Here is a 24128-nt window from a genome sequence, read left to right on the forward strand (position 1 = left end):
ATGCTATCATGTCAATATGGACCAAAATCAAAAGGAATATTTTCAGTACCTTATTGAATCCATGCCACGAAGGATTAAGGCAGTTCTGAAGGCTTGTTCTGTACCTAATAAAGTGGCTGTTGAGTGTACATAACAATAATAAGTTGGAAGCAAAAATTGTAAACACATAAAAATGTCCCTTTATGAGTGTAATATATTCATATACACATATCAGAAACAAACAAGTCTTTTAAGGATTAAAAATAAGACAAAAGTGTAATACATTTTGTGTATTGGAATATGTCCTGTATATCCTTTGTTCTGAGTAAAATGTCTTCATTTATGTTCATCTGATGACATATTAAAAGTCTCTATGTAAGGATCATGGTGCAGCCCCAAAATACTAAATCTTGGTTACAAACATTCAAACCACTAGGTTTTACATAATATCTATATAATACTAACATTGTACCTATTTAAATAATAAATATAAGCAGTACAAACACAATTACGTAGCTTTTTAGTTTGAATGTGATTAAGCAGGATTAATCATTTAAATTAAAATTGTCATTTGTATTTATCATGCTTTCTACTAGGGATGCTCCAATCAGAATTTTTGGAGCTGATACAGAGTATTGATTCCTCGTCACGTTGATCGGCTGATACAGAGTACCGATTCTTCAAGCTTTATACAACTTTAACATTGCATAAAGCACAATTTCCCTCTAAGTGTGATAAATGTGGAGATCTCTTCTTTCCTAAGAGAATAAATGAAGGATGTTGCATATAATCCTTTAAAAATGTCTTTTATAAACATTTAGTGTGGACACGTCATGGTCAGAAGCAGCTTTACAGAAAATAATGGATAAAAAAAACGATAAAAACTTTGGTTGGAAAAATGACCAACGATACAATTTGGAAACATTGCAAATGATGGAAGAATAATTCACTGTGCCTCAAAGAAGAAAAAGTTTGGAGTTCATATTTGATACAAAAGAAGTTAAAATGCATCTTCCTCAGCTTGTATGCCTGTAAACAATCATGATTCATGTGATCAGCCAGATTAGCAAATAGCAATTGAGTCATAAAATGTAATAATCGGCCGATACCGATCTGCAGCTGATTGATCAGAGCATCCCTACTTTATACATATGTCAAATAACTTCAGTCAATTTTATTTAATGCAGACATCAAAATGGGACATTTAGACACACTGCATTTGCTTGACTTTACAAAGTCGCAAAGTGTAATTACGTCAAATAAAGTTGAAACCAGAAGTTTACATACACTGTATAAAAAGGCACAAAGCCATTTAAAAAAAGTCAGATGGTAATGTGACTAAACTTTTTCTATTTTAGGTAAGTTAGGATTATCAAATTTGTTTCTGTTATGCTCAATAGCAGAATAATGAGAGATATATTGTTTGAGAAATTGTTTTAACTTTTCTTGAAATTCAAGTTTACATACAATAAGATTATACACCAACAGTTGCTGCTTTGTTTGTATTGTAAAAAATGCTATAATTATCAACACAATTACTTTACCTTTATTTTTATTTGTGTCAGACACAACAAATAATGAATAATTTTATTATGTTCCAGTGCGTTTAAAAAAAAACATCCTGGTTCATTCACTAACATATAAATATTACATAATCATAGTCATTCATCTTTAATGAAACTGTCATTATTACATAAAATCAAAACACATCATCTTCAGATCATTTCAAATATCAACATGATCATCAGTGTTTCCCATATTTATTTATCAGGAGTAATCTTTACATTTCAGAAATATTTTAAATGAGAAAACAGACCTGAACCCACTTCATAAGTAATAAATACATAAAATATTCAACTTTACTCAGTGCAAGTGATGTATTCTGTATCACACTTTAACCTCCAAAATCTTGATCATTTTTAGATTTTTAGAGAGCTGAGGTAGGAATCTGTTATATTATGCAAGCAGCCTAGAACCAAATCAAAATATACTCCAGTAATCTTGAGGATTTAATGTTAATGGCTTGAGTTTGTCAGGACAGTTTAATGGCTGGCAGCACTTCTCCACATCGAGCACTCACCCTGATGTCAGTCAGATGGTCAGCTCGTGTAGCTCCAATATTCACAATGGCTATTGGGAGTTTTCTTTCACTAGCAGCGAGGAGAAATCGGTACCCTGAAAACACCTTAAGAATTGGAAAACAGATGCCTTTACTTTCCCAAAATTGGAAGAGATAAATATCTGCATTATCTAGGTCATAATATATCACGTTATTAACAACTTAAACCTATTTAAACAGACATGAATTTATTAATCTGACTGTGTAACATTTCCATTTTTTTCTTTTCCTTTTAAAATAACATAAAAAGAAAATGACTGGATTTAGGATGCAATTCTCACGTAATTTATGTTATTTCATTCATTTTCTTTTCGGCTTAGTCCCTTTATTCATCAGGGGTCGCCACAGTGGTGCGAACCACCAACTTATCCAGCATATGTTTTACACAGCGGATGCCCTTTCAGCTGCAACCCAGTACTGGAAAACATGTAGACACATAAACTATGACCAATTTAGTTTATTCAATTCACTTATACCGCATGTATTGTGGGGCAAACCGGAGCACTCGGAGGAAACCTACGCAAACATGTCGAGAGCATGCAAACTCCACACAGAAATACTAACTGACCAAGCCAGAATTCGAACCAGCGACCTTGTTGCTGTGAGGCGACAGTGCTAACCACTGAGCCACTGTGTCGCCCTAATTTATGTCACGTCTAATGTTATTTAGGTTTTGATACTCATTAACTAGTTAACTCTAGTCAAACATACCTAAACCAACTACTTTGTATAGCATTTCCCTTTTTTTAAATATATTTCATTTGTGGGCGACAGTGGGTAACACAATCGCCTCACAGCAAGAAGGTCGCTGGTTCGAGCCTTGGCTGGGTCAGTTGGCATTTCTGTTTAGTTTGAAAGCTCAACATGTTCGCGTGGGTTTCCTCCACAGTCTAAAGACATGTGGTATAGGTGAATTGGGTAAGCTAAACTGGCCGTAGTGTATGTGCATGATTGAGTGTGTATGGGTGTTTCCCAGTGATGAGTTGTCCTGTATCCACTTATCATTGGAGGGGGAGGGGTGGGGGGGTGTTTCCACTTTAGAATTATGGCACGTCTGGCTAAAATTGTGGTAAAAGCAAAATCCTTGCTGTCAGGGACTGTCAAAATAGGTCTACGGGATAGTCCAAAGATGGCTAGCAAAGGATCAACGTATAATGATTTTGAGGGCTTTATTGAATGTATTAAAAACACCTGACCAAAAGTCAGCAGGAGAATATTTGCAACGATTACAAGCAGAGCTCCTTTCTGGAAAGAAATTAGCCAACTGAGCATTGGTTAAGTGAGCTCTAAACAATATATTACACTACATCAATCCATGCCTAGCACAAAATGAAGAGGAATGCACCTGGGCTAAAGTGTTCCCACAGATCCTCTGTCATAGTAACTCCCAGATCCCACTCCCACGTTTCTTTAAATGCGACAGTAGGATCAGCATTAATTGAATTTATTTACTGTTAAATGATTATTCCGTTTTAAAAACTAAAGATTAACAATAAATCATTATGTAACACATCCAGTTGAAGTCAGAATTATTAGCCCTCCTCTGAAATTTGTTTTTCAAATATTTCCCAAATGATGCTTAACAGTGCAAGACATTTTTTTTACAGTATTTCCTATAATATTTTTTCTTCTGGAGAAAGTATTATTGGCTTTATTTCAGCTAGAATAAAAGCAGTTTTTAATTAAAAAAAAAAAATTTAAGGTCAATATTATTAGCCCTCTTAAGCAATATTTTTTTCAGACTGTCTACAGAGCAAATCATCATTATACAATGACTTGTCTAATTACTATAACTTGCCTAATTAATCTAGTTAATCTTAGTTTTTAAACGTCACTTTAAGCTGAATACTAGTATCTCGAAAAATATCTTAAAAAATATTATGTACTGTCATCATGGCAGAGATTAAAAAAATCAGTTATTAAAACTATTATGTTTAAATCTTTCTGTTAAACAAAAACTGTAATAAAAATATACTGGGGGGGGGGGCTAATATTTCTGACTTCAACTGTATATTACATCATTACACCAGCAAATAGCAATGAGCACTCCTAATCAAAGTGAAAATGAAACATTACCAACCTGAAGAGAAGATCCAGCAACAAGCACAGCATCAGACTCGGCCAGCTTGTTATGCACAAAGTGAACTGTATTCCGCTTGACCACATCCCCAAAGAAGGTGACCTCGGGTTTGAGAACGCCACCACAAGCGTTGCATGCAGGCACTCTGAAGTTCAGCACCTGCTCCTCCTCCAGAAACACGTCTCCATCTGGAGCCACCGCACATGCAGTCGCTTCCCAGCCGGGGTTCAAGGCTGTGAAACGCTTCTGAAGCTCAGCACGAAGAGTCAGTTCACCACAGTCCAAACACACAACCCTACCAGCAGGAGAAACATCAGTGGACAGACACACAGAGCTCTGACTTTACTCTATAATCATATCAATAATGTTGACAAATTTTGCAATATCAACATCTATAGAATGTGATGCATTGAATCAAGTGAATTAAATCAATATTCAGTCAAGATGAACAATTAAAATTCCATTTAATGTTGCCACTGTTTTATATTCAGGACATGAGAATTAAACCAATGACTCTCTTTTGCAACATTGACACTGTTAAATATAAACCGAATCAACATTGACTTGAGCTCAATATTATTCATTATTAATGAATTTTATAACATTCACACTGAATTAAATCAGCACTGACAGGAGCTGAATAACATTTCACACATTTTTGCATGACTGACTGTTTTGAATCTGAATCGAATGGACTGCATCAACACTGAATCAAACTTCTTTAAGGTTCAAAATTGATGAATTTTGCACCATTAAGATGGTTTTGAATGTAGATTTTGCAAAATTGATACTATAACTGAGTCAACATTCATTTAAATGATGACATTACTGTCTTCTACAGAGCTGTTTTACAGCTATAACTGAAAACTTTAAACAGTAATTGAAGGGACTTTAAAGGGTCAGTTCACCCAAAAATGAAAATTCTGTTATCAATTCATTGCTTTTATGTTGTTCCAATCCCATGAGATCTTCACTTATCTTTAGAACACATGTTAAGATATTTTAGATGAAACATGAGAGCTCTCTAAGACAGCAACAGTTCTGAGACTTTCAAAGTCTAAAAAAATAAAAAATAACATTGATAAAACGGTTTATGCGACTTCAATTATATGAAGTAAAAAAAAAAACAACAACAACATAAAAACGTCTTTGTTTAACTTTGCCTAACATGTCAGATTAAGGTGCATGTTTATAATGGGAATTACGACCCTTGTGTGTTGCGCTGCTAACTCTGTGTGTAAATGCACACCAAGACCTGACAAGAAAAACACAGACAAAGTCATTTTTACAGTTTGTTTGACAAACAAAAGTGCACTTGTATTTTTGTATGATTACAGTCGAACCACTGAATCACACAGAGCGTTTTGACAACATTTTGGTTTCTTTTCTGCACTTTAAACATCTCTGTATTGTTTCTTTTTATGAAGGGTCAGAAAGCTCTAGGATTTCATCTAAATTATCTTCATTTGTGTTATGAGATAGATGGTCTCATGGGACATGAGCATCAGTAATCAATAACAAAATATAAATTCTTGGGTAAACTAACCCTTCAAGCTAAAAAAAAAATAGCACTTTAGTAGTATTTTTAGTAGTAAAAATAATTGTATGGATCATATTTATTGAAGTTGGATTAATTATTCTGTTATTTCCTACTTTACTGTGATAAAGCTATTCATCGAAACAATCAGTACCCAGCAGTGATAGAAAAAGTACAATTACTTGCCCAAATTGTAATGCGAGTAAAAGAATCTGTTGTAAATATTACTTAAAGTATGAGTAAAAAGTAGACCTTAAAGAAGTAAAAGAAGCCCTTAAAAGTACTCAGGAGTAATGATTTTACACTGTGAAAGGCTAATGCGTTTACACGCAATTTGTGTAGGAATGTGTAAACGTAACATTCTGTAGTGCATTTAGTTTTTGTTAAAGGACATCTTCTTGGACACTTTTAATGCTTCCAAATGGTTTGCTGCTTTTATAAAGCGCCCATGTCTTCAGGTAGTTCAGTATGATACGATTTACCTTCTATGTGCGATTTGATTGGACAGAAATTACAAGATTGATTTTTCTACTAAGCCAATTCCTATAGACAGAGAAAAAAGTAGTGACTGCTGGTTGAAGGAAAGAGTGGAGTAAAAGTACTGATACGGCACTAAAAATGTACTCAGGTGAAAGTAAAAGTACACAATTTTAAAACTACTTACTAAATAACAATTCCTGAGAAAAACTACTCAATTACAGTAATCTGAGTTTTTGTAATTTGTTATTTTACACTGTATAAAACTCCACAGAATCAAAGATTGATTTTATCTTTTAACCGTCTTACCTATGGGTAGATCCATGCAGTTCAGTCAGTCTCTGTTGTCCAGCCTTTAAATGCAAGGCATCTACATTCTGAGTCACAAGCCAGTGCAGTTTTCCCTTTTCTTCCCAGTCCCGTAATGCGAGATGTGCTGAGTTAGGCTGGTGCGAAGAAAACTGTGGCCACCCCACATAATTTCGCGCCCAGTACCTCTGCCTGGATTTCTCACTGCGCACAAACTCAGAGTGCTGCATAGGCCGTCTGTTAGTCCGTGCGTACAGTCCCACTCCCTCTGACCTGTAGTCTGGAATACCCGATTCAGTGGAGAGTCCGGCACCGCTTATTACAAACAGACGAGAAGCCTGTGATATAAAGGCCTGGAGCTGTTCCAAAGCACTGGAGTCAAAGGAGCCACTTGCAGGAACAAACTGTTGTACACCAGCTTGTATTGTAGAAGCACATCTTCCCACTGCCACAGGAGGAGGCAGGTATCTGCATGACAACAGCATCTACAGACCTGTTCACTCAGCAGCAGATAAAAGCAAACTACAGTATATTAACATCAAATTAATGTCAGGCAAAATGGTTTGTTAACTATGCAATGAAATTTAGAAAGTGGTTTGTATTGCATATGCCACTGGGCCGATGGAAAACTGTTACTTTATTTTGTTTGCTTGATCTGAATGGACACTTGGTGACTTTTGACAGATTAGATAAGACAATGGACCAATTGATTTGGATGTATTAAAAGGTTATAAAAAGTTATGTGGCAACTTTAAGGTCAAAAACAATCCGACAAGACTGCAAAAATATTATTTGAATTCCAAAATGAATAAAAAAAATGACATGCCACACGTAAAGAGCAACATTTACAATAAAAATATAATCAAGCTTTTACTCTTCTGTAATGTGAAATATTGCTGAAAAAATACAAATACAGCAATAGAAAACATCAGAGTATCGTAGTATTATAAAATATCCTCAAAATTCTAAATAGTAATCAAAATATTACCTAAAGAAAATAAAATGTATTAATTTTTCTGTAATATTTTAAGGCTTCCGTACCTTTTAAATGCAAAGAAGTAATTAACAACAAATGTGTCCCCTTTGCAGCAAAATATCTGACAACTTTTATCAACAATAATTCAATAATACATCATTTGAAGGTTTAAGGAGCAAGGCTTCAAGTTTATGGAATTCACTGCATATTAGGGCTGCACAATATATTGTTTCAGCATCGATGTTGCAGTGTGTGCATCTGCAATAGTCGCATTCAAGATATACAATGTTAAGTCTGGATTGAATAAAAATTATATTAAATTACTGTATTTATATGGAATTTGTACAATTTATGCAAAATAAAATAAAAAAGTTTTATTTAACGTACTTTGAATGTTTGTCTTGTTTTTGGTCCAAAATAAATATCTACCTTTTAAAGCAAAAACAAGATTATTTTACTTCACTGGCAGATAATTTAGCTTAAGTTTGCCTTATTTCTTTAAAAGTTAATCTATCTATATATATATATATATATATATATATATATATATATATATATATATATATTTTTTTTTTTTTTTTTTTTTTTTTTTACTTGATCTAAGTTTTTATATAAATTCTGTAACCCGAATATTGTCAGATTCCCCAGAAAACCAATTCAGCTATTCAAGTATCTTATGTATTCATATTGCAATATTTATGGCAGTAAAATAAAAATGTGCAATATCACATTTCCAATATCATGCAGCCCTACTGTATAGCATTAACTTACTAAACAAGTGATTGTTAAACAATAAGGTGACCTAACGTAAATTACTTCAGGTTTGTAACCTTCACAGGCTGTTTGTACAGAATAAAACTTTTAAAGTAGATGTGATGTTACCAAACTCATTTTATAACGCTTACTTTAATTACATGACATAGAACTTTAGGCTAAGACAACAACATCGACATTGTGCCTCATGTGAATATTTTCATTAACACTTACCTCATGTCTTCAACTAATTAACTTACGTTAATTCAATAACTTACCTGTTTTGATAATATCCTCGAAACCAAGTCTTCTATTTCGTAACCATTAGTACAGTAGCAGCAGCAGCGGTCATCAACTGAACTTCCGTTTTGTCGTTTCACAGTTGCATGTTGGGAAATGTAGTATCGCGAACATGAACTCGTTCTGGCAGGTTGAAACAGCTCCAACGGTGCTCTCTCAGCAGATAAACTCTTAAATATAACTCGTATATATATATAAAATATATATAATCAAATTATATTTTATTGTATGTCATGAGCGATACATAAAATACAAAACATGACCCATGCTGCTTTTTAACAGTCATATATATATATATATATATACATATATATATATATATATATATATATATATATATATATATATATATATATATATATATATATATATATATATATGCTATTTCATCTAGACTGATTAGAATATGCTGCATACATCTTGATTGCAGAACTGTAGGATATCTGTCAAAAAATGTAAACAGTAGTCCTAATTATGAATTTGCACAATTAATAATTCAAATAAAATACTTCTGTCTAATTTTTTAATCAAACATATTTACATATCCAGCAATAATCCTAACATAAAAACAAATGCAAATAAACAACAGGTATGCTGTAGTCATATAACAAAGTTTCCATGTGTTCTTACTGGAGTGTGTGCAGTTGAAGATGCTCTCCGCCTGTGAACAGAACTCATTTCCCAGTATGGTCCGGTAGTCCATGTGACTGGTGTGAACTAGACACTTTGTAACATCTTTAAAAAGCAGGTCACTCTCTCCGTACTGCTGAGACTCAAACAGATGAAACCCAGAATCAGGGCGAGCCTCTGTGGTATCCTATAGTGCAAAACACATCAGTGCTCAGATTCGACAAGACTCACTTATATTTTAGTTCATTGATTTTGATTTGGATGTGCAGACCTGTGACTTCATTAAGAGGTCATAAATGCGAGCGGTAAGAACAGGACGTGTCATAACAATATTTGGAGGGACTGCGCCTAAATTACAGCTCTTCCATTGCGACAAAGGAGCCCGACTGCCATCGCTGCAGAGTAACTCAAAGTCCCAAGTGACCCAACCTTCTGCCCAGCCACTGGTGTTCAGACCTGTACATCAAACACATCACATAAAAAGCTCATTTAAGGAGTTTCAAGGACTAATTTTAAAGCACCATTCATATCTGATCAAGCACCTTTGTCTAATCCCAGCATATGGAGTGGCTTGAAAGTTATTAATGTACTTAACATTTCATCCATTCATTTGTTCGTTTTCCTTCCGCTTAGTCCCTTTATTCATCAGGGGTCGCCATAGCGGAATAACCCTCCAACTTATTCAGCATATGTTTTACACAATGGATGCCCTTCCAGTTGCAAGCCAGTGGAAACACCCAAACACACAAACACTACAGCCAATTTAGTCCAATCAATCACCTATAGGGCATGTCTTTGGACTGTGGGGGAAATCGGAGCACCTGGAGGAAACTCACACCAAAACAGGGAGAACAAGCAAACTCCACACAGCTAACTGACCCAGATGGGACTCGAACCAGTGACCTTCTTGCTGTCGACCTTCTTTACCGTGTCGCCCTACTTAACATTTTACTTACAATTTAAGTGATCTCAGATTTAAATGTAATATCTTTAATTTAAGAAATTCTCAGTTTCTTTCTTCTGTTTTTAACAATTTAGTACAATTGTTGAAATAAAACCAGAAACAAAATTAATTCAGAACCTTTAAGGACCTGTGTTTGTTTTTAAGTACTTTCCAGGCCTTCTATATGTTTGAAATTCAAGTACTTTAAAGTACTTTCAAAAAGAGCAGGAACTCTGGTAAATATGTAAATTCCCAGTTAGTCTAATGAAGTATACAACGTTTTTGTGTTGTGCACTTCTAAAATGACTGCTTTTGTCCTATTCAGAGTTATTCTAAAAGGAGAGACTGGTTGGTTACATGTGGGGGCTCATCTGGGATGGGAGTGAGTAAACAGAGGCCAGCTAGCGAAGTGCTATACAGGCAAACCTCACTTCACTGAACCTGAAAAGGTGCTCTAGAGACAGATGCTAGAGGCACGGACTTTAGCCTCCTTGTTAGAGCAAACAACCTCCATGTGAAGAATCGCTGATTCGACCCTAGTTCAGAATGGGATGGGTGCAGTAGTGACTGGTGTGTTACAAAAGCATATTTAATGAGTTACATATTCTGAATCACAGCATATACAACTCAAATGAGATATTTGAAAAAGAAACAGTAATAAAAATTTTGAAAACTTTATAGTCATAGATGAGAGAAAAAGAGAAAAAGAGATTTGATTGATTTTTTTTTACAAATATCAATACATCCATTCAATCATTTTCTTGTCGGCTTAGTCCCTTTATTAATCCGGGGTCGCAACAGCGGAATGAACCGCCAACTTATCCAGCACATTTTTACGCAGCGTTGGATGCTCTTCCAGCCGCAATCAATCCCTGGGAAACATCCACACACACATTCACACACACACTTATACACTACGGACAATTTAGCCTACCCAATTCACCTGTACCGCATGTCTTTGGACTGTGGGGGAAACCGAGCACCCGGAAAAAACCCACTCGAATGCAGGGAGAACATGCAAACTCCACACAGAAACGCCAACTGAGCCGAGGTTCAAACCAGCGACCTTCTTGCTGTGAGGCAACAGCACTACCTACTGCGCCACTGCATCCCCCATCAATACATTATCTAAATAAAAAGTACTTAAAAATAGAAAAAAAGAGAAGAATATGTATACGGGGGGCGGGGGGGGGGGGGGGGGGTCAAAACACGGAAGATCAAAGGTTTGGAATAATGAAAACTCAAGATGAATTCTTGATTTTAAAAGAATTAAAGAAAACTGCCAATTAAATAATAAAATTGAAGGAGTTAAAATTTAAAACGTTTTCTCTGAACATATTTAAACCTACCAAAAAAAGAAAGAGAGAGAGATTATATCCTACGTTCAATGTTGCTTTCTAGATTGTGGTGCTCCATAAAGGCCACATCTCCAAAACTTTTCCCAGTTGGGTCTCCAACCAGGCACCTGGAGTGAAAGACAATATAAGCCCTGAAGAGCGGTTTGGTTTAAGCAATGTGGCACTACCAATAAAAAATAATCCTATATATTGCTACAATTAACATTTTTAGGCCTATAACTTCTGGCAAAGGGAGTCTCAGTGAAAACTAGCTTTGGGCTAATTTGGGTACATTAACTTTCTTGAGAAAGGTTGTTAGATGTGCACTGTTCCTTCGTAATGAAATAAAAACAGTCAAGTATATGTAGTACAATGTTTTATTTGATCTTCATCGAGTTCAAATCCTCACCTTAATGCACCCATGTTGCCGTAGTAGCGCTCATTATGGTTGTCAGCACAACGTTTCGTGGCAGCTTCCTCAGTTCCACCCATACACACCTTACACAGATTACCCTGACCCCCAGGCAAACAGCCTTTCCAAAACACCTCAGAGTACACTGAGAAAAGAGTGGCTTACATTAAAGAGTGTTGACGTACAAATATATTAAAAAGAGACAAAAATTATTTCTGAAACTCACAACATGTTTTATCTACCAAAACATTCTGCTTCAATCCATGTCTGCTAGCATTTAGACTTTTAAAAATCACATTTTAACACTTGCTGGTGCAAACCTTTGAGACAGCAGCTCTTACACAATTCCAAAACGTTATCAATAGAAGCTTCAAATCACATTCGGTACAGTCTAGTATTCATGGTCAGAATTTCTGCAATGGACATTCAAGCAGTTGTGTAATTCTGTATGCCAAGAGGAAAATAGCATGTAGTACCTTTATTGGGCTCACAGGGAGCGCTGTTGTTGTGTTCTGTGCTAAGTGTGTGTCTTACAGGTAAAACCCAGCCTGCAGGACTGTACATGTGACCGTGGCAGGAGCGTCTGTCGGCCAGACTTCCAAAAAATAAACTCTTGCTTGATCGACGCACAACTGCCACACCGTACACTGGCGGCAATTCTGCAGAGATAAGAATGAACGGTAGTGACGTGGTAATCAAGACGTGCCCTTTATGCTAAGATCATTTTATAATGATTTTCCTTATTACCGTTACTTTCAAAATGGCCTCCACCTCCTGCAGAAGTCTCACATTTCTCTCCTAAATGAACAAGACAAAAGCAAATCCGAGTGAAGTGAGCTTGAAAACATGGGTGAATATGACAGTGGATGCTTTACATACCATAATATTCAGTCACAACAGGGACAAGGCCGCATTTTCCAGCTATAAAAGCATGAGTGGCGTCCAGAGACACGGCATCCACTTCATCCCTCTGTGAAAATTAACAACTGATTCTGTTCTAGTCGCCGACACCCATAGACATATATCTACATGTATATATCTATGGCCGAGACAAACACCAGTGCTGGTATTGTTAATTAAAAGTGAAAAATATTCATTGAAGTATAATAGTAAAATATAAATACTAGCTAAAATACTGATGGAAACAAAAAATGACTTGGAAATTAACTGAAATAAAACAAGTACACGTTTTAAAAAGTCTATTAATAATAGTACAATAATAATAAAAATGATTGTACATTAATCAATAAATAAAATATTTATTTAAACCTAAATCACAATTGCGGGAAAATTGTCTTACTGGACCTTGATCTTCTCAATGCAGTCACTCATAGATGAGGCTTTTACACACACCAGAGGGTCTGATTTTATACTAATAGCCCACTGCTCACATTTCTTCTGTTCGGCGTGACTTATACAGCACCACCTCACCACACTGTCCTCCAGCGAACTACCTAACCACACATATACACACACAGACACAGAACTAATGATTTTTATACTGTACAGGCTGTATATTCTGCTATCTTCCCACAACCCTTCCCCTAAATCAACCCACACAAAAACATTCTGTACTTCTGCATTTTCAACATACTTGATTCTGTATGATTTGAATCTTCCTACACGCCATTGAAAACAATTGCATTTAGTTTGAAATAGCATCAAGTTTTATTTGTTAAATATCGTGGCAGATTTATTTATTACTTGGGTATAACAGAACAGAATGCTTAGATATCACCTTCTATGTTTTTTGTTGTTGTTGAATTTTATTCATGGTTTACTTGTTGCACTATGGGTTGGAGGTTTAAGGCATGTATAAGGGAGTGTATTTGGTGACGATAGTTCTACTGTACTTTGGTGTATGTTGAATTCAACTTGAAAAAGACGTACAGTCTTGTTGTCAATCCCAGTTGTAAGAGCAACAAATAATAACTTGACTTCTAGTTGATTGTTTGGAAAAGTGGCAGAAGGTAGATTTTTCTGATGAATCTGTTGAACTGCATCCCAATCATCACAAATACTGCAGAAGACCTACTGGAACCTGCATGAACCCAAGATTCTCACAGTATCAGTCAAGTTTGGTGAAGAAAAAATCATGGTTTGGGGTTACATTCAGTATGGGGGTGTGCGAGAGATCTGCAGAGATGGCAACATCAACAGCCTGAGGTATCAAGACATTTGTGCTGCCCATTACATTACAAACTACAGGAGAGGGCCATATCTTCAGCAGGATAGGATAGCACTCCTTCTCATGCTTCAGCCTCCACATCAATGTTCCTGAAAGCAAAGAAGGACAAGGCGCTCCAGGATTGGCCAGCCCAGTCACCATACATGAACATTGAGCATGCTTGGGTAAGATGGAGGTGGAGGCAATGAAGATGAATCTAAAGGATCTTGATGAACTCTGGGAGTCCTGCAAGAACACTTTCTTTGCCATTCCAGATGACTTTATTAATAAGTGATTTGAGTCATTGCAGAGATGTATGGATGCAGTCCTCCAAGCTCATGGGAGTCCTACACAATATTAATTATTTTTCCACGGCACCATGACTTTATATTTTATACTGTACATTATTTCTGTTAAGCGACAAGACTTTTTGTCTAAGCAAACTCAGATCTTACCGTCCTAATTAAATAATTAAAAATCAAAGCATGATCATATTTTATTTTGGTAGAATAAGCATAATCTAGAGTCCTTCGCCTTTCATTTAAACCACCAAATGATCAACTAGAAGTCAAGTTATGATTTGTTGTTCCAAAAACTAGGATTGGCGACAACACTTTTGTCAGGTAGTGTATTATTTGTGTGCTGTTTTTATCATCGAGACCAAAAAAATTTTCCTGCAAACTAAAAAAAAAGTACTGGTATTGCTATAATTGTGGGGACATGTGATCCCAACATGATAAATAGCAAGGAAGACACATGTACAAATTAAAGTCTGAGCTTATCATTTACAAGATTAGTCATTACAGAAGCAGTCTTTTACCTTCATGTCCAAGACCCTTGAGCAAGGCCACATAGTCGAGTCCCAGAACCTGGCTCATATCCATATCCTCCATCAGAACAGATAATTTCTCCGTCACATCTCTGAAGAGAAGGTCACTCCCACCAAAGGATGCAGATTCAAACAGCTGGAAACGCCGACGCTCCCTTCCCCTCCAACCAAAAGACATCTTCAAAGGAAACACAGAAAAAGCTATTAAGTGCTTTGCTCATTACATAGTGAAATCTTATCAGTGTTCCAAGCCACAACACCAATAAGATCATTAAAGAACATCTTCAGCAGCTTGAGATCAACTCTAGACTGACAGAGCCACCAGTTTTAATTAAAGTAACAGTTTGTCCAAAAATTTAAGTTCTGATAGTTGTTATTCTCACTTTATTTCTTCTTCAGAACAAAAAGGAAGATGTTTTTGAAATTTGTATACTGTTCAAATAGTGAGGTCAATGGTCTAAATATTCAACATTTTTCTAAATATTGTCTTTTGAAGAAGGAAAAAAAAAAAGAATGAACCTTCTCCTAAATAGTCAGTTGTTTATAAGGTGAATTGTGAGTTGGTTATAAGGTGAATTATAGCTGCAGCAATAAATTTATTAGGATCAACAAAATGTAACTGGAATGTTTCTCTGTGCCACTATCCTTATAGTTTTGACTCTGCTGTTTATGTTTAGAAATATTTTTTAAACATTATTTAATGTTAAAGTTATAGTTATCATACTTGGTGTACATGGTTATGGCGTGGGTTTTCTGATGGATGTCCGCTGCAGGATGGAGTAACACACATCCTTTCTCATGTCCTTATGATTATTAATAAAGTTTCATGTTTAAGAGCCTCGATTAAATGATGACCTTAGTGTTTTCCCACTTCAGAGTAAAACTGGAATAATATGCGTGTGATTGCTTTTTGTGTATGCCAAATGATTTGTTTCCTCAGGAAACTCAGCCAGGTCAGAGGTCATGGAGATCTCTTGAGTGGACCTGGACATTTGAAGAATTGGAAACAACTGTTTCTTGGGTTATTTGCCATTTTCTGTGTTAAATCTTTTAAATTTAATTCCTTTGTATGTAAGCTGCCGGTTTGGATGCAGATAGTACCTTGGGTAAGAAACAGATTGTATTTTGTGTGGATTCTATTCATTTTTGGATAATTTCACAGGTCTGGGGTCAGCTCTGAAGTGGCTGCCTTACCTTTGTATGCTTGAAATATTGATATAGTACACGCACACACAAATCAAAGGCTATTCCAATGAAAAAGGGAAAAAAAGACTTTTTCCCCAGTACCTTAATGGATATCTTATTTATATAATTTTAATAGCTCAATGATTGCCAAACACAAGTTACTTCCTTTTTTACCTTTTCTGAAAAACATAATCTATTGTCACTGTTACATTAATAGTGGTAACATAATTAACAATTTTACACTTTTTAACAAAAAAATTAAACTCGCCAAGATAAATTAGGAACACATTATTGAAATTAAGACTAAAATGCTTTGAAATAAACCACAGTGGTCAGTGATGAAGTCTGTGTTCCTTATGGTATTGTGCAGTTTTTACTTTTTTTAAAGAATTATTTTTAAAGGGTTTCTCACCTTTTATAGGGATAGGATAGTGGAGGACAGACAAGAAACCATTGGGAGCAGAGAGAGGGAAAGGATCAGCATATGACCTCAATCAGGAATCGAACTCGGGTGACCGTGAGCACCATGGTGCTATGTGTCGGCACACTTAACCACCAGGCTGTTGGCGTCGACACTTTTGACTTTTTAAATCAATAGTTGATTAGAACAAAATATTTTAAGAGAAAGCACACGTGCCTTTTGGTGCTACAAATGTTATCGATAAGGAAAAGGCAAACACCAATTTAAAGCTAAAATATACTATAGTACAGTTATAGAATTGATATAATAGATTTGATATTTCATTACAATAAGATTTATTTTTATTTCATTTTTTAATGGGCTTTTTACACAAATAGGTTTTTTAACAAAAAAAGTAAAATAAAATATTTTTTTATCTGTGTTTAAACCAATTAGGTTAAAATACCTGACACAGTTAATGTTGTTATGTAAGACTATAATTGAAGTTTTCAGATTGTAAGCAGAGCGGCCTATGAACTCAATGTGAGTGAGGAAGCTGGCTTCTGCTGATGAAACTGCAAACTATCTTCAGCAAACTTTCTTTTTTAATTGAATCTCTGACTTCGGCTCTTATTCATCTGACAGACTGATCATTTTAATTATTAATAGTGAATTTCAACTTTCAATATAAATCATACCTGGGCAGCAACCAAGAACTTTCGAGCAATTTTCCTTATGTTCATCCGTGTGACCACACCGCCTCCAGGACCTCGTCCAAGATTACACGTCCTAAAGCTGCTGAGCGGAGCCAGAGACCCATCTGTACACAGCAGGCGCAGCTCATCCTTCTCCCTCTCTGATGAGGGAAACAAAGAGTCATATAGAATCTAACCACTAGTGTAAATGCTGTTGTTTGTAGAGCCTGCATATACAATTCTGTAAAAAAAAATGTGAAAGGTGTAACCATCAATGCTGTCCAGAGCTGTGTGATCCACAAAAGCAATATCTCCAGCTCCTGACTGCAAACATCTAAGAAAAACAGAATCACAATGTAAGGCGCTCAAGGCAATTTGGCAGAGACACACCAATACTTGTGAGTGTGTGTGTGTGTGTGTATTTTCACCTGAGTGCTCCTTGGTTGTGATAGAATGGTTCGCTGTGAGACGTCTCACAGTGGAAGTTCTTCTGACGAATGTAAGACCTTTGGCCTTTGCATAAGAAACAAAGGTTTGCTGCCATTGTAGTTGCTCCAGGAACACAGCTAGCATTGAAGAAAGCACTGACCGCTGACAAAACAGTCAAAATGTGAGCACTGGAACACTGCTATACTGTATACATATTTTTGAACTCTTTGTTAGTTTAGATTGGAAGAACATGACAGAATACTTGGTAGGTTTTGATCCAAATTACCAAATGAATGGATATAAATAAACAACAGCCAATAAATGTGGGAAAACACTTCAAATTGACGCCATTCTAGCGCTGCAGGTGATCTTAATTGACATTTATATGTATAATTATATGTTTAATTAGGATGTTTAGGATTATTATCTGCTTCAGAAGAGCTATGAGCAATATTTGCTGGACTGTTATGTTATTTTTAACACTTGTATTTTTCAGCAAAACCAAAAAACAGCTAAATGTATACATTTTTTTCAACATTATGATTGCTGGTTCGAGCCCCGGCTGATTCAGTTAGCATTTCTCTGTGGAGTTTGCATGTTCTCCCTGTGTTGGCGTGGGTTTCCTCTGGTTGCTCCGGTTTCACCCAGTTTAAAGACGCTATAGGTGAATTGGATAAGCTTAACTGGCTGTAGTGTATGTGTGAATGCAGAAGTGTATGAGTGCTTCCCAGTGTTGAGTTGAGGCAGACAGTAGTTCGCTGCGTAAAACATGTGCTGGATAAGTTGGCAGTTCATTCCGCTGTGGCGACCCCTGATTAATAAAGGGACTAAGCCGAAAAGAAAATGAATGAATAATACACTATTATATACACCATAGCTATGTGTTTAAATATATATACTGTACACACCCATTTTATTTAGATTTTAACAACTTAAATTTTTTATTATTCCAGGTAGTTGCCAAGCAAACATTTCTAATAAAATTGTTCATGCTATATCTCAATTTTTTATCTTATAGCAGCTGTTACTAATTGACAAAAACATTTTCTTGTTTAATTTTTTGTATTATTTTGGTTAATACTAGCATTAGTACATTATATGCGATTGGATGTCTTACCCTGACTGATGGGCTCATCCTCAGCCCAGGGCAGAAGGTTTCGAGACAGTAAGTGTCCCAAAGGCAGACTCCAGCCTGCAGTCCAGCGAGCTCCACTGTGACAGCTCCTACTGCCCTGCAGAGAGCGCATGTCTAAAGAACTGTTGTTCCTGACCACAGCAACTGCAAGAATACAGCCACCTGACCGATGGAGGAGAGGAAGATCTTCATGTTAGTGCTGGTCTTAGCATATTAGTTATTCTACAGTTGGACATACAGTTGAAATCAGAATTATTAGCCCCCCTGAATTATTAGCCTCCTGTTCATTTTTCACCCCAATTTCTGTTTAACAGAAAGAAGATTTCTAAGCATAATAGTTTTAATAACTCATTTTTAATAACTGATTTATTTTTATCTTTGCTATGATGACAGTAAATTATATTTTACTTGATATTTTTCAAGAAACTTCTATACTATTAAAGTGACATTTAAAGGTTAACTAGGTTAATTAGGCTGGTTAAGGTAATTAGGCAAGTTATTGTATAACGATGGTTTGTTCTGTAGACTATAAAAAATATAGCTTAATGGGGCTAAAATGGTGTTTAAAAAATTTAAAACTGCTTTTATTTTAGCCGAAATAAAACAAATAAGACTCTCCAGAAGAAAAAATATTATCAGACACACTCTAAACATCATTTGGCAAATATTTAAAAAAGAAAGAAAGAAAAAAAAAACAATTAAAGGGGGGTTTATAATTCTGACTTCAACTGTACATTCCCATTTCATCGAGAAAAAAAAAAACTTCACTAAAAGAAATTCTTTTCAATATCCAGTTGGTTACTAGTATCTTATTATGGGTTGTGATTATAATCTAATTTACAATATTTTCTTATATAATTTTAATAACTCAGTGACTGCTAAACACAACATAGTTCTTTTTTAACTTTCACGAAAATAATTTTAAACTATGTTATGTTAATAATGGTAACATAACTGACAATTTTACACTTCTTAACCAAAAAAAGTCCAACTTTTCACAGTATATTAAAACACATGGCACTTATGAAATTATGATCATAATACTTTTAAACAGCCCACAGTCTGGTCAGTGATAAAGTCTTATGAAATTGTGCAGTTTTGATGTTTTAAATTAATAGCTCAATAGGACAAAAGATTTTCTTAGAAAAAGCAGACATGCCTTTTCGTGCTTTAAATATTATCAGCAAGTCAAAGTAACTTATTCCCTGTATCTTACATAGTTGTGGGAGATTATTACACCAATCTAAAGGCAAAATATACTATGGTCCAGAAATAGAATTGATGTAAAATTTATGGACACTTTAATACAATTTACTTTAATTTAATTTGGTAAAATTATAAAAATGGCCTTTTTACAACAAGACAAAAAGTAAAATCAAATATATTGATTATAATACATGATCATAACAAGAAATCACAAATCACAATATATAATGTAACAATTGGAGATCCATGACAATGAGTGACTAATATTTAAAACTACAAAACTGACAGAAATAATGACCTTGGTCATTAAATGGACCTGCAATAATAAAATGACCAGTGGTGGAAAGAGTACTGCAAAATCCTACTCATGTAAAAGTACCATTACTTCCCCAAAAATGTAGCGCAAGTAGTTAAATATCAGTTATAAATATTACTCAAAAAGTTTGAGTAAAATCCTTTCAGACCGTTCAAAAGTACTCAAGACTAGAGAGTATTGAGTATTACGCTGTGAAAATTTGATTTGTGTGTGTGTTAGGGATGTAACGATATTGTAAAAACCGTCATAACGCAATAGCAATTTCTTTCAATATTACCGTGGTTGTGACTCAATAAAATCATAGGTCTTTTGGTGAAAAGTTTGCTTAGGCGAATGGAGCGTATGGAAGGTAGCGGAAACTACTAATTTTATCAGCCCAGGCGTGGCCATCATCCTTTGCGGTCTGTTGTCTCTACAGATCCAGTAATGCAGAAATGGAGGGTGCTGCTAGTAGTGGCAAAGAAAAAGAGCTAAAAATGGTCGAACCTAAAGCGGGTTTTAAATCACATGTGTGGAAGCATTTCAGTTTCTCTCTGAACAGAAAGAAGAAAAGGTGACAGAAAAAAGGGTATGCAGGCACTGCCAGACTGTGCTGAAATACAAGTCGGGGAATACGACTAACATGATGGGGATTCTTTTAGTCAAGGGGACAGCAGAACACAGCACACTGCTCAGACTGATGAAGACATTGACTTGTACCACCAAGAGACCTCTATCTCCCTCATGGCTTGTCCTTTCGAGTGGTGCTTTTTTTTTTACATGGTTTAATATTTTTTGTTATTAAAATTGAAGATTTAAGTTCCTGTTTGAATGTCATTGATCTGTTCAGTGTTGAGGTAACCTGAACATTCTAGCACTTTTTTTGAGTCTCTTCAATAGTTTTGTTTTTCCTTTAAATAATTCAAAAAATACCGTACCGTGCCATTCATAACGAGGTATTACCGTATCGTGAAATTTTGATACCGTTACTTCTTTAGTGTGTGTGTGTGTGTAAAAGTAACATTCTGTAGTGCATTTAGTGATTATTTAAGGCCATTTGCTGATTTAAGTCATTATTCAGTAAACATCTGTCATCTTCCCATCAGTGACATGCAGTCTAAACAGTCTCTGGGTTATTGTGTGTAAAGATCTTCTTCGACACTTTTAATACTTCCGGAGGGTTTGCTGCATTTATAAAGCGCCCATGTCTTGAGGTTGTTCAGTATGCTGGGATTTATTTTCTATTGATTGAAGTGTAATTTGATAGGACTTGAATCACAAGATTGATTTGTCTACCTTAGCCAATCCCCACAGACAAGCAAAAATAAAGTAGTGACTGCAGGTTAAAGGAAAGTAGTGGAGTAAAAGTACTGATGCAGCATTAAAAATAAGTAACTAAATAGTAGAACTAATAGTAAATTACATTATCTTGGAAACACGTCGCCATTACAGTATTATGAGTATTTATAATTTGTTACTTTTCACCACTGAAAATCACCCACACATGCACAGAGAACAAGGTTTTCAATCATACCATCTCTGTAGATTTCCTTTGCAACTACTGTGAGCCCAAACTGTTTGACAGCAGAATAAACCTCTCCGGCGTCCAGAGTCACCAGGTCAGCTTTATTATCCTGATGAGAAGGGAAATAGAACACTGTGAAAAATGCTGGGTTCCACAAAATTCCTTTAGATTGTCCCAACACAAATCGATTAAGTTAACTAAATTGTTTTTTCAAATTTAAGTGGATTGAACATAAAAAAATAAATAGGTTATTCCCCAAATAAACTTCAAGAAATAAGTCGTTTGAACAAGCATTCAAATATTTATACTGCAGAGGTTCATTTGTGTTAACAGATTTGTTTTTTAGTGTAATCAGTGTCACGTAACCCACCCTTATCTTATTAATGCAGTCTGCGGTGCTGTAAGCTTTCACACATGACAGACGAGCGAACGCAGTGACTGCTGCAGGTGGAAGGACAGCGACAAGAGCTTTGGCCAGTTCTGCACACTTCTTCTGCTCTGCCTCTGATACTGCACACCAGCGCATCTTCTTACCTGGATGTAGATACACAGGCAGATGCTTGCAGAAAAGTGGTTTTCACAAATTAAATGTTTTTAAGGTTTCATGGGGCTTAATGGTGGCTTTCTTTCCCCAACCATACCTAAAAATTGCATTACATTCATGCATCTGGCAGAGGTTTTTTAACTGTTTTAAATGTAAGGTGACTTACATTGCAGTGAAGCTACATTTTATCAGGGTTTCTATGGGAGAATAATTAGTCTCCCAATAAATAAAATAGACAAATCTAAACTAAATGAAAAAAATACAAATAGTTAGTTAATTTGAAATTGTACAATCAATAAATAAATTGCAATCCACAAATACATTAAAAGATTCACTAAAATTAATTAGAAATATCAAATACGCAGAATGCACCAATTAAAACAAAAAGATCATAATACAAATGGATTCAAAACATCGGAAATAATAATAATAATGAAAACCCATCAAAAATACATCAGTTTGCATTTTATACTTGTGGATAATAATTGTTTCCTCTATTATATTGAAAAATAAATAAATAAAATCACAGTTAACAGAAAAAGCTCATGATCAACCTTAATTATTAGACACACTTTCATCATTATGGTAAAACGTAAATAAAACTCTCTTGAATAAGGCTATCATTATAGAAACAACTGGAAGTAAATTAATTTTAAAATATAAGAATAAATAAATTAATCAACAAATAAATAAAGAGTACCAAAAATAAATTAAAGTAACATAAACACAACAGGATCTACCATGTTTCATGGTAGTTAAATGAAATAAATGACAAAATAAACTACTATCAAAATAAAGTGACATAATTTATGAATTTGCCAATTAAAGAGTTAAAATCCTGTAATCTTTTAGTAGTTTTGATCAGAACCGAGGTTGATTAACAGATTTATGCACAAAAAAGAAAGAATTATTTATTCGATGCATTTTTAACTTGGATGTTTTTATCCCTAACATGCCAAAATGGTAGTAAATTTACCCAAATGTGTATCGTTGATTTTTTTTTAATCAAAGCATTTTCTCAAAATGTGTGTTAAAATAAGCTTTGTCACCAAAAATCATTCTGCTATCTGAAACACAGAAATAGTTATGGCCAAATGAAGACACAAATTCACCATTGGGAGTGAATGAAACACCCCCAACAGTACATAAGGGTTAATTACACGTCACAATAAATAAACATAAAACGTACATACGAGCCCTCTTTAGATTACATTATCACGTCATAATACAAATTTCTTAGTTTGTAGTGTCATCAAGCAGCGATCTGGCAAAGTCTAGAAACTTCATTTCCATTAATAACTCCCAAATATGTGTGAAATGAGAAGTATTATGAAACATGTAAAGAAAAGCGTTCAGCTGCATTTCTTAACTGCATCAGTAAACGCGCACTTACCCCAGCTGGTGATGGAGCACAACAGCAGCAAGAGCACAACAATAACACTCACGAGCTTCATCATAGTCCGTCAGAAATCTCTACAGGGAGAAATAAAGCGGTCTACATCGAGTCGTGAATAGAAGTTTCAGCCGGACAGGCATGTCACCTATCGAAGATCTCACCGTCTAGATTCGCGCTAGTGTGAAAAGTGGGAAGCGGGTATTTCCCAAGCGGATAGTTTTTATAATAAATGCGCACATATGGAAAATATTACAGTGGAACTCTTCTGTCACGTGGATTATTCTCGTCCAGGCATCTTTCCGTGCTTAGCGTTTTATGGCATTTTTAGAAAGCGCAATTTGTTCACTTATATTAAAAGCTACCTGACTCACCTGAACGACAAAAATAAACATAACACGATTTGGCGGTAAATCTTCCAACGTCACGCGGACCGAACCAAACTTTATCTTTGATATTCTGGTTACTACAGT

At 35.3% G+C, this 24128-nt stretch overlaps 2 protein-coding genes across 9 annotated transcripts; both read right to left on the reverse strand.

Annotated features, from left to right (window-relative positions):
• Positions 1-1514: 1514 nt before the first annotated feature.
• On the reverse strand, positions 1515-8587 carry sirt4 (sirtuin 4). Of its 5 annotated transcripts, none has more exon segments than NM_001005988.1 (4): positions 1515-2164; positions 4179-4473; positions 6502-7001; positions 8509-8573. In NM_001005988.1, coding segments are annotated over 3 exon segments (933 nt in total). In that variant the 5' UTR covers positions 6987-7001; positions 8509-8573; the 3' UTR covers positions 1515-2011.
• A 147-nt stretch (positions 8588-8734) lies between these two features.
• On the reverse strand, positions 8735-24083 carry sxph (saxiphilin). Of its 4 annotated transcripts, NM_001114466.1 has the most exon segments (18): positions 8735-8832; positions 8871-8973; positions 9161-9347; positions 9432-9616; positions 11486-11568; positions 11850-11997; positions 12329-12511; positions 12600-12650; positions 12732-12822; positions 13158-13306; positions 14840-15026; positions 17132-17289; positions 17398-17462; positions 17557-17719; positions 18675-18854; positions 21728-21827; positions 22089-22252; positions 23656-23737. In NM_001114466.1, coding segments are annotated over 17 exon segments (2202 nt in total). In that variant the 5' UTR covers positions 23720-23737; the 3' UTR covers positions 8735-8832; positions 8871-8929.
• Positions 24084-24128: the final 45 nt, after the last annotated feature.

Source organism: Danio rerio, chromosome 6, assembly GCF_049306965.1.
Source record: "Danio rerio strain Tuebingen ecotype United States chromosome 6, GRCz12tu, whole genome shotgun sequence".
NCBI lineage: Eukaryota > Metazoa > Chordata > Actinopteri > Cypriniformes > Danionidae > Danio > Danio rerio.